The sequence below is a fragment of the Heptranchias perlo genome, chromosome 38 (assembly GCF_035084215.1).
Source record: "Heptranchias perlo isolate sHepPer1 chromosome 38, sHepPer1.hap1, whole genome shotgun sequence".
In the NCBI taxonomy this organism is placed as follows: Eukaryota; Metazoa; Chordata; class Chondrichthyes; order Hexanchiformes; family Hexanchidae; genus Heptranchias; species Heptranchias perlo.
Genome location: NC_090362.1, coordinates 15,685,307 through 15,700,668, shown reverse-complemented (window position 1 = coordinate 15,700,668; position 15,362 = coordinate 15,685,307). Strand labels below are relative to the sequence as shown.

The window sequence follows — 15,362 nt, the reverse complement described above, 5'->3', positions numbered from 1 at the left end:
TGGCTCGGAGTATTAAAACCGAGTGTCATTTCCCATCAAACGCAGACCGACAGAATCACCTACAACCAAAGACAAACATGTACTTTATAACATTTTATAATTCGAATCGTTCGGGCGACAGAAATGGAGTCCATTCTAAAACAGGACTGAGAGGTGTTAAAACAACGATAGATTCATTTATTTGAGATGTACATCTTGGTCCTGGTTCTTGAAACAACTAGTCGGACTTCGATTGCTCCTAAAAACAAGTTTTCAGGCCAGTCTGCTGCTGGGGTTAATGTGAAATTCTTTGTGTTAGTTCATGCTCCTACCTAGTCCTTGGTCACAGTGAATACGTTCATGGCTGCTTTTTATCTGTATATTTGTGTGCGAGTGCCAATTGTTTGTTAGTGTGAATTTGTGGGTGCAAATTGTGTTAGCATGGGTGTGTTTCTCCCTATTTTATTGTGAGTTTATGCGTGCGTGTTATTGTGTGGTTGTACCTGTGTTGTGCGTGTGTTAGTGTAAATTAATGTGACTTCGTGTGAGTTTGTATGTGTAAATTGGGTTTCTGTGAGTGTGTTAGTGTGCGTGTTTTAGTGTGTGTTGCTGTATAGTCGTGCATGTATTAGTGTGAGTTAGTATGCCGTATGTCGGTGTTGCTGTGCGTTTGGCCTTTATTCCCAGTTTGGGGAATTGTTACAATTTCCGTGGACCCCAGTTGAACCCGGCTCTAAAATAAATTCCAAATGTGAAATCTGAAACTATGGAACTTGATACAAATTCGCAGAGAAATTGGAGGGAATCCGCGGCCACTAACGGCCCATTTATTTCACCGTGAGACACAGCTTAAAAATAATCAAATACGCTCACTGGCGCGGCGTCCTTTAGAGAATCAGACCTGTTGATGGATAAATCTCCATATTATTGTGTAAACAAACTAAAATTGCGTCGTTCAATCTCATTTTAATGGATATTATAAAATAGACACAAAACAGCTTACAAGGAAACTCTAGATATCAATTGACGGAAGACATCGCTTCAATAATTAATAACGTGAAATGTATTACCAAAACCCATCCAATATTCATATACACGGAATAAACGTGTCTCGTGGAGAAACGTTCCCGGGGGAAGGGGATTGTGCTTTTATTAATATATCACGAAGCTAAAAAGCGAAGTATCTCGTAACCCATTGGCGAATAACAGAAGTTTTTTTTACTTATTCCGAATAGAAATCTTGTCTCTGAACTTCAGACTCGATTGTCCAATGAAAGTGTTATTTTGTTGAGTGTCTCTGCCCGTTTGGGTTCAGTCCCGAGTATTCCACAAATCAGCCCACTAGGGATTGTCCGGGAGACTGTGATAGTTGCTACTCATCTAATCATTCCCCTTGATTTCCTTGGGTCTTTGTGTTTACTTTGTGCAACGCAGGATATTATAAAACTGCATTTAATTTTTCATACACTGTGCTTTGATAAAACTCGGTTAGCAAACTTGTTTAAAACCGGTCCCATCTTAATTTATAAAGGCTTTCTCTATTACTGGACCTGTTTCTGGCTGGGGCGGAGATCACCTGGTACAAGGGGGTAGTTACTGTACAACATTAATCAGGGCCGGGGGGGGGTCTCCTGGACTAGTTTCCGTTGACTAAAGTGGGGGGGTCGGAGAGGAATTTTCCAGATTTTGTCCCTAATTGGCCCGGGTTTTCATCTGGTTTCACGGGTTTCCCATGGCTCTAGAGTGCGGTGGGGAGTGCACACATTAATATGATGCTCAAGGCATCGTAGCTGTGTGGGGTAGGTTGGATGGACCAAAGGGTCTTTTCCTGTCCCTCACTGTTCGTACATAGACATTTGGAAGACAAATTTGGATCATTATCTATATGAATAAACTGGGGATTCCGATCATGCGTTTTCTGTATTCAGAAACCTCGACGAGGGGGGCCAAAAGAGCTTATGGTTATAGACATATCAGAGCTACTAGACTCATAGCTGTGCCTTTTCAGCGCGGTAGACAGACCGGAGTTATAATGCTGACCGCATGTTGTACTGTTAGCCGTAAAGCAACGTGCCTGATTCGGAGGCCTGCTTCTCAGATGGCAAATCCTAATGCTATGGGAGCGGGAATGGGAGTATCAGCATGCCCCAACATTAAGAACATTATAAAGTAAGTTTATAAAGTTCCAGGAACTCTAACAGATCATCCGGACACCCTAAAGATGCAGCTTGGCGTGGAACTGGAATAAATACCGCACGCTGTGCAAACTCAACCCAGAGTGAAATGGTCTTTAGTGGAGGGAAAAGTCAAATCGAGCTCTGAGCTTGTTTTAGACAAAACTCCCAGTAAACTGCTCCCCGAGATAAAACATGGGTTAATTCAAGAAACGATGTTGGGTGACTGCCAGACTTGGGGGTTTAAAAGCCTGTAGATTGCAACAGGGAGGGAAGTTTGAGAGAAACATATAAGGAAATAACTCGACACTGCCAAAGTTGACCCAAGAAGGATATTCTGTGAGAATGCTTGGTTACATGGTAGGGATATGTTACTCCGACTGTCGTGTGTTAGTGACAGGCGATTCCCGCTTCAAATCAGGAGAAAGGATAGTTTCTAATGTCATCCAGGAAACAGTGACACAGCGAAGTAAGTGACAAGTTGTTCCGTGACATTCGGGTGTCAGAGAAACAGCAGATTTCTCAGTTCACATGTGAATTTCAACACATTTACATGCTCACGGTCACTGTTTGTGTTTGGTTGCAGTTGATCTGACCCTAATTTCTAAAGGCGCTGTAATGTATAGTTCCTGCTGTTTGTCAGATCTGCTTATTGTTCCTTAAAATGTTTGGCAGGTCGCTTTCGCCGTTTATCACTCCTGACAGCTTATATACACGGCCTAATCTTTCTGGACCAGGGTCTAGAGTAACACTGTTAACGCTTCTAGCTCCGCACCTTTCCTATTAATATTTCTGTTGTGCGGTGCCAACTCCACTTAAACACACTCCTGATAAGTCTACTCCCCTCTTCCCATACAGGCAAGATCCCGGACCTTGCTTTAAATTCAATTTCATCCCTTGGGGGGGGGGAGACGAAAAGCTTTTCTGGTCGCTGTGCGTAGTGATATAATTTACTGCGTCGTTACAAATAGCGACCGGAGCAGTTCATCCCTTTCGTTAGTAAATTTATCATTGGGAAATAGCGTGAAATGAAGAAGGAAAATACTGAAACAAACTCCTAAATATCTAGAGAGAAATATTAGTGTAATTAAATGTCTTAGACTAAAAGTGTCAGTTATCATGACATATGCTTCTTTCCTCTATAAGACTCTTGACCCAGAATCAAACAACATTTCAGCACTAAACTAACTGTCTTGTTAGTCCTTCCCCAGCCTACAAATGATCATCTTTAAATGTAGTTTCTCAAAACTTGAATGGCAACTGTCTGCCTGAAAGACTTTATCTCACTTATATCAACAACATCCGCATCTACGCTTCTGAAGACAGATTTGGTTCGTTAGAAATTCGCACGGATCTTACGAGTGTTTACAAGCAATAGCGTAAATACCCACATCCGCTCTGATTTTCCACACGCCGAGAATGGCACTGATTCAGGAAATACCAGCAAATTAGCTTCATTGGGCAAAATAAATTTAAACTAAACAGGAAATTAATTATGACAAGCAAAGCCAATCTGCAACACCTTATTATTTATAAATTATACAGGCAGAAATCAGTCAGAAATCATATGAAATCGTATACCATTCCTTTAAATAGTTGATTATAAAATGCTTTGTTGGAGAGATAGAATTGTTTGTTCTTTTTTTACGCTAGGCGGCGCTCCAGCACGCCTGACCGCAACAGCTTCTCATGTGTTCTGTTCAGATCACTTCAGCAGACCGAAGCTAAAAAAAACTTACTGTGCTATATTTTTAAAATGGTGTTAAGTTACACTGGTTCCTATTAACAAGGTAGACCACGTGTTATAGCATTTTTAACTATAATTAAAAGACTATTGTAAACTTGATTTGGTGTGGCGTTGCAATTGCTTGCTGTCCCTTTTTGTAGGTTCCAAATCCAATCCCATAAAACAGGACGCCCTGCAGAATCTGTTGCATGAAAACTATTGTTTGTATTAAAAATTCAAACCCTATTAAGTCTATTTTTTGGCAAATGAATTCAAACTGCAAGTGCCTTCATTTCAGCTCCACCGCACAAAGCTTTTTGCCTATCTATAGGCGGTAAATATTTTATAAGAATCGTAAGATGAATAGATTTTAATAGCATTTTGGTCCTAATTAGGATCGACTTCATTATAAGTTTCTCAGACGGAGATTAGGTAAAGTAGCAAGCAAAGGGCAGCTTTAGAAAATGTAAAGTCTAAACAACAACAAAAAATAAAAAATATGGACAGTTTTAAGGGCACAAATAAGATAAATGATATAAGAACGATATTCATTTGTCTTCAAGTTTATTTTTGACCGTGTCATTATTAGAAGAGATTTTCCCTTGTAGCAAAGTACCTTAAACCAAATACAGTGTACCTGTGAAGTCCTGAATTAAAATTGTACAGCACATTCTAATCATTCGTTTTGTTGCCCAGAATAATTGCAAACTGGTTAGTGTGTATCCTTGTTTTAAAACAATTTAAAAATAGGCTTTTTTCAGATAGGTAAATTCAGACATTAAAACTGAAAGAACGACAAGAGCTAAGTTTAAGGTATCAAACAAATACAGTCGATAAGAAACTGATGCATATTACAGACAATTTGTATAATTTGATTAAGTGCAAAGCTAAGAGGCTACAACCACTGTTTTAGATTCTTTAAAAATCTTACTTAAATTTTCTTGCTACTCACACAGCTGCCAGATTACCGAAATAATTCCCAGTGAGATTATTGGACAGAGGTGAAACAACCCTTAACTCCAGCCCCTCTTCCACGACGTCATTTTCACCCCACAAAAATGCTGATGTTAATTGTTTTTAATACTAAATCAGTGGTTTATTAGGGGTGGGCCTGTAGTGAGATTGCTGATTGTTATATATTTATAGGAAATGCAGAAGTAAGACTTTTAAAAAATCATAAACGCTGAACAGCTCTGGTCCTAAACGAATCGACCCAATACATCTTTAAGGAAGAATGCAATCGAGTGCATCCTTGTTAATTTAAAAAGGAAATTTCTTTGCATATTTTCTATTTGGACAAGTTTTATTGCCTGTGATTGAATTTATCCTTTATAAATAATTTATCCTTTAAGGCACTCCTCACTTTCTCTCATGCACGTAACACTATTGTGATAGTTTCAATCAAATGTTGCATTTTAAGTATTTTTACTACTATCATTGCTCCTGAGTGAGTGACAAAATGTATTTAAATATAGTCCACACATTGAAGACAATAGTCTCAGGGATTTATATATAAATATCCCAACTGAAGTGACTCACGTGGGTTCGCTTTTTCTTTAGGGAAGCAATCAAATAATAATCACAAAAATGACCATTAGTCCGCTAGTCGCAGTCGCCTAACACAAAACGCTGCAGACAGTCGCAAATAAACCCTTAGCCTTACAGCCCTTTTTGTTTTGGCAAGATTCTTTGCCATGCAATTCTGAATTTCTAAATTTACAAAGATTTTTTCCTGCTGATTTTAATGCAACAGACATCCGCAACATATATAGTTATAAATTACGTGGTCTCTTATTTGCAAGGATCGGAATACTTGCGCGATATTTTAGTAATTGTTGGTTGTAAAAAAAAATGCGTGTAAATTCTCATGCAATAACCCTTGTGGAGGGCAGAATCCGACCGGCTGCAAAAACGGTTACAACCTCTTGTCAATTTCGCTGGGCGAATTGATACTTTTTTCCCCCCCCCACCTCGCTACTTTTTTTTCCCTCGCTACTTTTTTTTTCCCTCCCGTTCCAACCAATCGGCGCGCGCCGCTCGGTCCGGCCCCCTCATTGTGACGTCACGAACCCGGTCCGTCACGTCCTGCGGAGGCTCCGTGCGTCGTGACGCCGAGGCGGGACGTCGGGGGGGGGGGGAGGAGGGAACCACAACGTGCGGGACAGTAGTTAACCCCAAATATTTGTTATCAGACATCCCGACAGCTTGTAGCTGATCTTTCACCGCAGTTTTAACACTTATGGTTGTTGGGATCGGTTTTTTTTTCGTTCTGTATGGTGGATATTATTTTTAACTCACCTTTCCTTGGTGCTATGGGGGATCATTGCAAAAGTAAGTAAATTGCTTGCAAATAACAATATTTTTCCATTTGAGTGTTTATATTCATTAGTTTATCCCACAAATAAAAATATTAATAAGTACTAGCGCGTTCTTGTGCTGGCTGTATGTGTTCATCGCCTTTAGGATGCCCGCTGTTCACATTTTAAACCTCATTGTTTAGATGCAAGTCTAGCGTGAAGCATAAAGTGCAAACGATTTGTTTCCAAGGTAATTTTCAGTGAATGTTTTGTCCTGTCAGAGAAGCACGGAATTGCCATGTGTGTAGGGTGTGGGAGCCAGATCCATGACCAGTACATCCTACGAGTCTCCCCGGATCTCGAGTGGCACGCCGCGTGCCTCAAGTGCGCCGAGTGCAATCAGTACCTGGATGAAACTTGCACTTGTTTTGTGAAAGACGGCAAGACTTACTGCAAAAGGGATTACATTAGGTGAGGAAAATAACAATTTAAAAAAAAAACAAAGTTTGCATGCGTGTTTGCAACAAAAAAACTAACGAGAAATCCAGGATGACATTGCAACAGCGTTAAAAAGACACTTGTGATAGGAAGGTCTTTTTCGGATTTGTTTGTAGCATAGTCCAGCCTTTGAATATGCGAGCGACCGCGCAGTAAGTATCTGAGCTACTCTATATTAATCTCAACTAATTAAATCATTGCCGCTTCACAAATTAGATCAAAACTTTTTTCTCTGGCAAAGATGTATTCGATAACAGTTGAAATGTTTTCCAAAATTTCCTTTAATTTTTTTTTTAACAGCGGTTTAGCTGGCTTGGGTGTAAATCACTTATTTATAATACCTCGAAAAAAACAGGAGACATATATGCTGCGGAGTGTTTCAGTCACAACGAAGCAGAAAAACTAAATGCAATTTCTTTTCTTTCAGATTGTTTGGGACCAAGTGTGCAAAGTGTAATCTGACTTTCAGCAAGAGTGATTTTGTAATGAGGGCCCGAAGCCGCGTCTATCACATTGAGTGTTTCCGCTGTGTGGCGTGTAGCCGGCAGCTCATCCCCGGAGATGAGTTCGCTCTCAGGGACGATGAGCTTTTCTGCCGGGCCGATCACGACGTGGTGGAGAGAGCGTCGGTCGGGGGAGACCCTCTGAGCCCAGTCCCGGCCAGCAGACCTCTCCAGATGGCAGGTAAAAAAAAATGTCAGATGCAGACAGGCAACCCAGTCGCTGCGTGACCTTCAACCCAAATCTAATAAGCACATTTTTCAATTAGCAAATAGGGATATTGGGAGGGGGAAAGTGTATGGGAAGTCACACAATGCTTTAGTCCAAATAAATCCACCTAATGTCGTTCAATCTGCTACAGCTGTATACACTGTTAATGTTAAATATATTCTGGGTTTGAAACAATATGTAATTTAAAACATTTGAAATCTAGCATTTATAAATCGAAACAGTTGTATCGGAGGTTGTAATCTCCCATTCTAATATTTGTATCCATTCCTTAATTTTCACGACACGTTTTTATCAAATATATTTAAAGGAATCTTTTAAATATTGTAGCCACGTGGAAATAGCCGTGTAGAGAGGATTTAATAAAAAATAGGATGCAAAAAAAAGGAAGTATTTTATTCTCTAGACTTAAGGAGCATTTAATAAAAAATGAACAGACCCTGCTCAATCATTTTCAGCAGCAACTGTCCTGTAAATCCGAACAAAAGTAAAATAGAGGCGGAAAATTAACTAAATTCGCAAATCAAATATTCAAACTAAGCATTTTGCAATATCTGGATAATTGTGAGAGATTTATACTCGCGTTTAAAGAAATTTAGAGCTAGCTAAGCTTTAAAAATACCACATATATACTGTATTTATCAGGTGTGAATATAAAGATGTAATTGTGCGGAATTCGCTAAGATTGGGGTTAACAAAGAGATGATTACACCATTCTCCGTAGTTTATACCAATATTAACATATTTCGATGGAGGTTTATATTAATGCTTCTATATTCTCGGTAATTTAATGTATCTCTAAGTATAGATAAGTACCATTATATATGAGTGAGCAAACTGATAATATACAGACATAGACTCGTACACTGTGCAATAACTTCAGTCTGATTTCTTCATGTGCATAAAAAAAGAATCTAGGTCGGTTTGTAAATCGAGATAACAAGGCGTGAAAATGAAATTGTAAAATATATCCTGTGGTTCGGGCATATTTTGAAAGTTGTTTGTCCTTATAACTGAAGTCTAAGATCGCTACCAGCTTTTAAATTGCTGGACAATTTACAGTATCCGAATTAAAACAAATGTAAAACAAAATGTTGTGTAATTAAGATCATCTTTCTCCATATATTGGCAAATCCGAGTGACTCCAATTTCGAGGGGTGTTTTTTTTTGTATGATTTTCTGCGTGTGCCTTACCTCTCTATTTTTTTGGGGGGGGGTTTCATTTGCTGCTTTGCAGCAGAACCTGTCTCGGCCCGGCAGCCGCCTCTGAGGCCTCACGTTCACAAGCAGCAAGAGAAGACAACCCGGGTGCGGACGGTGCTGAACGAGAAGCAACTTCACACGTTACGGACTTGCTACGCAGCCAACCCCAGGCCGGACGCACTGATGAAGGAGCAGCTGGTGGAAATGACCGGCCTTAGCCCCCGGGTCATTCGGGTCTGGTTTCAAAACAAACGCTGTAAGGACAAAAAGAGAACCATGCTCATGAAACAAATTCAACAGCAGCAGCACAGTGACAAAACTGTGAGTAGCGGGGCGCCACGAATTAAATGGCTTTTAAACTGATGAGAATAGGATTTGTGTTTTCAATTTTTAAGTGTTAAACAACATTTACAGAAATTAAACTTCTTTAGAAATTGCAAGATCAGAAGGGGTGGTGATGCACCAATGTAGTTACGGAAGAAATATAATTTTTTTTAGATGATACTGCGTCGGTTTTGTTTCTCTTTATGTCTGACAGCAGCCTGTAAATGGAGCAGTGAAACAGAACAGGGCAGAGTTTAAAGTCCTACTGAATCTGGTGGACCTAAATAGCATTGAATTGAAACAGTCAGTAGAACGATAAGATCTAAACCGTGGAACCTCGCCGCTCTGATTTCAGTTGGTCGTGATTCTGTTGTGGGGAACTATTTTTTAAAAATTAAAATGTTTAAAATTGCTGAAAATGTCCCAGGAAAAGCTTCAAAAATTTGAGATGATTTGGACGGTAGAACCGGAAGTGAGTTCAGACAGTTATTTATACAAAATGTTACATTTCTTAATCTAATAAAACGCTGGGTTCAGTCGGGTTCCTATTTTAAAATGAGCCCACAACAGCAACGTCGTAAGTTGCACTTGTTTATTTAAAGAGAGAAAAAAAAAACAATCTAGACTGGGACACGTCTGGTCCAAGTAAAAAGGCAATGATATGTCCATCACAATAGGCGAACTGTAGACACAGATGTCACACACATTCAAGAGTGATGGGGCCTGGGGGGGGGGGGGTAATGTACAGCAATATGGAAAAAAAAGTTACTTGTGTGAATAGCTCACAGATTTCTTTACTGTTCATGGTTTGCCTACGGTAATCCCAGAGCCCTTACGGCGGAGATTACACCGTCTCGTACAGGCAGAGAGTTGGTTTGGCAATGGGGAGATTCAAGAATTCCTTATCGGGGGTGTTTCGCTTTTTAATGATAAATGAAGAGTGGAAGCAAAGCAACATTCCAGACATCAAAACTTGAACTGAGGAATCTGCTGAAGGAATAGTTAATTGTTAAACGGGATTCGGTTTAGATTTTGCTACAAGTATATTTTACGTCGGTAGTACGTTTTAATTTACTAATTCATATGGACCTTACATCAGAGGATAAAAATAAGTAACAATAATAATACAATAGACAGCGACGATTCGGTTAAGAATCCGGTTTGTCCGGACCCATGGCCAGGAACAGGAAATGTCTCGGCGGGGTCAAAGCCACGGGAATGACATTTTGTTGTAAATATGTGGCAGGGCTGTCTGAGTTCGGAGGGAGGCGAGAAGAAAAAAGCAGTCTGTCTCTCTTGTTCTCTGTCTCTGTCTACCTCTCCCTCTCTCTCTCTCTCTGTGTTCCTACAGTCCATTAAAGGCAGCGGCATGCGTTTAGTGCGGGAGAGACGGTTTTATTAGAAATAAATAGTTTATTTAGACTGGCCACACACACAGGAGGGAAAGAGCTGAGTTTGTTATACTCCCTTAAACGTTATGTAAACACCATTTATTGGCTTCGCTTTCTATCAGTCTGCGGAACCGTTGTCGTGAACTGGCTGATCTAATTTTTCATGAAACTAGAAAAAATGTGTGCCTGTGAACTATATATGTTTAAATTGTGTATTTATAGGGCAGTAATTATATAAGCCTTTGTCTCTGCACCGATAGTCACCTCTATTTCTACAGAGGTAAATGTATATAAAGATATAACGTGTTAATCGAATTCGCTATATGTTTATTTACCAGTTCAATCAATGCTATATTTAGCAGATTATGCCGTGAGGTGTTTATTGCATACTGTTTTTATTTCAGTTTGTTTTACAAGATAAACAAATGCAAGTATGACATAAGTGTCTAAGGAGACGGTTTGTTTAGAAAACACATTACAAGCCTGTAGCTATTTTCAAAGCAACTGATTTGTGGTTTATACTAGGGGGGAAAGTAGACGAAATTGTGGAATTCGATCCCCAAAACAGTGATACAAATCCCTGAATCCCGTGTAATTAAAAAATGGAATTTGACTTAGTCTCTGTAAACCAGTGGCCAGATCAGGGGTGGTTTCCCTGTATTTCAGCCCCGGGTTTGGTGAGACGCTCTAGACTTTCTGTTTACTGCTGGAATTGGGGGTAATGGAGAGTTCACACTTGCTCTTGTCTCTACACAGAGTCTGCAGGGTCTGACGGGCACACCGATGGTGGCGGGCAGCCCGATCCGGCATGATGGCTCCGTCCAGGGGAACACCGTGGAGGTTCAGTCGTACCAGCCGCCCTGGAAAGCGCTCAGTGAGTTCGCACTTCAGAGCGACCTGGATCAGCCCGCCTTCCAGCAACTGGTGAGTGCCCGTGAGGCGGGGGACGGGTGCCACCGAGTGAGGCACCTTTGACAGTAACTAGGGAACTTGGACAACGCTGTATTTTAAGGGTTGCATTCAGTTTTAGGATTGGGAGATTCCATTAGATCAATGGCGGCAACTGTCAAACAACAAATAGGAAAGTTTGATTTGTGCGCTATATGGAGCGAAATCGTAGATTGGTTAAGCTGCAAATACAGTCATCACCGCCCCTAACTGGTGAAGGTAACTGGCTTAGAACGGGAATTTAGTGAAAATAAAGTCTTTAACTTTAGTACACATTTGGGAAATTAACACGCCTGCCTTGAAAAGGAGCAATATTTTAAATATTCAAGGATTAAACGCCCATTAAACGCTCCATGTCTGACGCTTTCTAACAATATGCGCGGACGGAATTAGTTGGTGTCTGATGCTAGACCCGCTTCTGCCGTTAATGATGTTTTATTTCTGAGCTACTCCGCCCTGGGGCTAATTCTGTGTTTGGAAACTTCTTTGGAAACTGGGTCTTGTTCTGATTTGGTTTTGATATCAACATGGAGACGGTTTGGGGGTAAAATTGTCTCGGCATCTGGTGCCCATGAAAACTTAAGACTCTCCCGCAGGATGTAAACAGGCTCGGTGCACATTGACATCCACCGAAATAGTACTCCCCCACCCCACCTGCATGCAATGTTGCCAAACACAAGTTCACAGTCCCCGAGCCCCAAGCATTGCAGAACAGCACAGTTCTGATTTACATAATCATGTCATAGGCTATATATATATGACTAATAGTACACCTCTCAACACGCAGCCCTCTAGAATCACTCAGCAAAAAGGGCCATATCACCAGCAGCACAGATTAGCCGTGCCCGTGTACTCTCTGTACACTCAGGGCACGAAGATGCACACCAGTACTCAACCGCTGCACCGCATTAGACACGACCATTTAGTGGTATTTAGTGGCCTGAATGCATGACAGGATGTCAAGTGCCCATCAACACACAGCATCAGAATGTGCTAGCGAGGTGCTCTATTGCAGTACACTGACATCTACTGCCCAGCAATCCCATCTCCACCCCCCCTCCCCGATTTACCGTGTCCCTTCGTTCCTGTGCCTTATCACAATTCTAACAGTCACCAATCAGAAATTGCCTTTCAGTTAGCCCTGTGCAATAAAACGTTTAGATAAATAAAATTGGATATTTAGGATGTTAATGTACAATACCTACAGTCTGTGCAGTATAGTATATATCTCTGAACAACATATATTCATATAGTCAATATTTGTGTATAATATATATAATTCTGCAATATATATATTTGTATACAGTATATACCCATGTGCACTATATATAAATTCTGCAGTATATAGTTATGTACAGTATATATTGTGTACGGTATATAAAATGTCTATACAGTATATTTGTGTACAGTAATCTAAAATGTCTGCAGTATATATTTGTATACAGTGTGCATGTACGGCATAATTGTGTACAGTATACATTTCCGAATAGCATTTATGATTTCAAACATGCACCAACGAACGGTCTTGCATTTATAAAGCGTTTCTCAAGTCCTCGGGACCTCGCAAAGCTCTTTACAGCCAGTGAAGTTTAGTCGTCCTTGTTTTACCACAGTCAAATTACACACAGCAAGGTCCCACAAATATTAAAAAAAACAGTCAATCTGTTTTTTAGTGGTGTTAGTTATTGGCCAGGACAGGGAGAGAATCCCTCTGCTCTTCTTCAGATCGATCCATGTGAGCACACGGACAAGGCCTCATCCGAAAGTCGGCACCTCCGACAGTGCAGCATTCCCTCAGTTAGTGCCGGTCTAGATAATGTGCTCGCAAGTCCTGGAGTGAGGCTTGAACCCATCACTTTTTGACTCTGAGTAAATACGTTTTTTGTCGCTTCTGAGAGTGATACTTGTTTGGAATAATCTAGCAAAGAAAGGTAGTGGAAAAGGGAATCGGCGTTAATCCAGTTTCATTCAGATTCCGTGTTGGGAGACGTTAGTAATATAGGGATGAGGGATGAGCTTAGATGGAGCTGAATGGTCTTTTCCCATCACTTATATTCCTATAAATTTACACATACATAGCGGATTACTTAATGCATAAGGGAATTTTCTCTACATACTTATTTAATTAGAATATTTCCCACCTGCCTGTACATATTTGTTCCAGTTCTTTGTGCCGATGCGAACTACCAGTTTGGAAGCATAACCGATTATCCAGATCTGCCTATCGATATTAGCTACATACTGTTAAATGGTTACACGCTGCGTTTATTGTGTAGCCTAATGAGTGTTAACTGTATAAGTTGTGAATTTGAAATAATCCAATATAACAAAGGGAAACGGTCTGTTAATAATGAATTTTAACACTGCTCAATATTCCGTGGTCCCCTTGTTAAACCTGTGAACATTCCGGCGTTTTATTGCGGCACATGTTGTGTGATTTACAAGCCACAGGCTACAATTTATAATGGAGGACTCGTCTGGTTTTTTTTTTGGGGGCTCCGCAGGTAACTTTTTCGGAATCGGGATCCCTGCCTAACTCCTCTGGAAGTGACGTGACCTCCCTGTCCTCGCAATTACCGGATACCCCGAACAGCATGGTGCCGAGCCCCGTGGAGACGTGAGGTGCGAGCTTGAGACTCTGCTGTTCCCCAAAGACACGGCCACCGCATGTCCCCCTAAACCCCGCATGATCAGAGCGCAGCTACAAGCAAAAAAAAAACTCTCCTTACTCTCAGTTTTTTTATATATTATATTAAAGAGACTCGCAATGACTGCCAAAAAAAATATGCACATGGATTTTTTAAAAAACTGCCACAACAGAACTTGTCATTGAATCTACGAGTTGTAAATACATTTCCATCGACGCCAAATTAGGTATTCAGGAGACAGAGACACAGAAGGCGAACGCCAGGAGCTAATGTTCAAGCTAGGAGGGAAAATGGTTGTTTTTTTAAATGCACAGGACTTCTAGAAACTTATTCTTCCCGAAGTCAGCTTGAAAATGTCGCATCTCATACAGCGTTGTGATTACGAGCCATTTCTCATCGTCAACTTTCGCCCCTTCACCCCCTCTTTCGAAATGTGTGAGATTCATTTTATATTTTCACTCCACCGACTCGTAAAGAGAAACAATACCGTCCACGTTCTGTTTTCTTTTTGTTGGTTGTTTCAAAAAAAAATCGGCATGATCACTGGAAAATATTACAGTATCGAAGCTTTTTTAAAAAAAATAACACAAGTTGTAAAGTATATATGTACCAATATCGGCGGAGGACAAACTATGTGAACCTCTTAAAGGAACAAAGTAAGTTATTGCTATTTATTGTAAGAGCCGCAGTTGATACTGGGATTAAATATTTGATCTTAATAAAGAAAATAAGTATCAACCCTTCAATGTATCGGTTCTGCTCAGGTTTAGTTACAGTGACTTTTTTGATAATCGGAATAGCACCTCACAGCACACAGATCCTGGTTTTGATGTGGGGAGGGAGTGACAGACCTCGTTAAGATTCGATTTCAAATCGTTCCAAGGCACTTCAAACTTCAAGCTTAAAGTTACAGAAGGGAAGGGGCCGCGGGAGGCGGGGGGGGGGGGGGTCGAAAAGCAAAAACGTGTCAGTTTCAGGTCAGTTTCCATCGCCCCAGCGGCTCTCGTGTAGCTCGTTCTGGGCATCCAGTAATGAACAGCTTTGCTGCAATCCAACGTTATCAACCAGAGGGTACAAGAAATCGACCGGGAATCACACAATTAGATGACAGAGGCCGTGCTATCTGGTGTATGATCCCAACGCGATTGCTAAAAGCTTTAGAATTTTTTTTAAAAACATCAATTGCAATTTCATATTCGGCGACGTTAGAAATGTCAAATATTACTTTTCTGCGGTAAATCTGACGAGCAGCTATTTAAAAAAAAAATCACCGAGCAGTTTTTAAAACCAAGTTTCAGACGTGATAAACACATATAAAGGGATTTGGAAATCCAGCTCAGGGCTGTGATCAGAACCTCATACTGTGCACACAGCTCTCGGGGTACGAACTAACTTCCTAAACTACATAATGTCCATTTATTAATACATAGCGCTGTGGTGCTTTA

The 15,362-nt window shown here is 40.6% G+C and overlaps 1 protein-coding gene across 1 annotated transcript; it reads left to right on the top strand.

The window, feature by feature from the left end:
• Positions 1 to 6,085: 6,085 nt before the first annotated feature.
• Positions 6,086 to 14,565, top strand: LOC137304637 (insulin gene enhancer protein ISL-1-like). The gene is made up of 6 exons (XM_067973280.1): positions 6,086 to 6,210; positions 6,458 to 6,647; positions 7,102 to 7,358; positions 8,641 to 8,927; positions 11,078 to 11,245; positions 13,774 to 14,565. The coding sequence occupies exons 1-6, from the start codon at positions 6,153 to 6,155 to the stop codon at positions 13,888 to 13,890; spliced, it is 1,077 nt and encodes a 358-aa protein (XP_067829381.1). The 5' UTR covers positions 6,086 to 6,152; the 3' UTR covers positions 13,891 to 14,565.
• Positions 14,566 to 15,362: the final 797 nt, after the last annotated feature.

What these genes read in the sequence shown, in the direction of transcription:
- LOC137304637 (XM_067973280.1), top strand. Translation starts at nt 6,153, where the DNA reads ATGGTGGATATTATTTTTAACTCACCTTTCCTTGGTGCTATGGGGGAT. An exon ending in TGCAAAAGGGATTACATTAG is followed by an intron (nt 6,648 to 7,101) that starts GTGAGGAAAATA and finishes CTTTTCTTTCAG; the next exon opens with ATTGTTTGGGACCAAGTGTG. An exon ending in AGCAGCACAGTGACAAAACT is followed by an intron (nt 8,928 to 11,077) that starts GTGAGTAGCGGG and finishes GTCTCTACACAG; the next exon opens with AGTCTGCAGGGTCTGACGGG.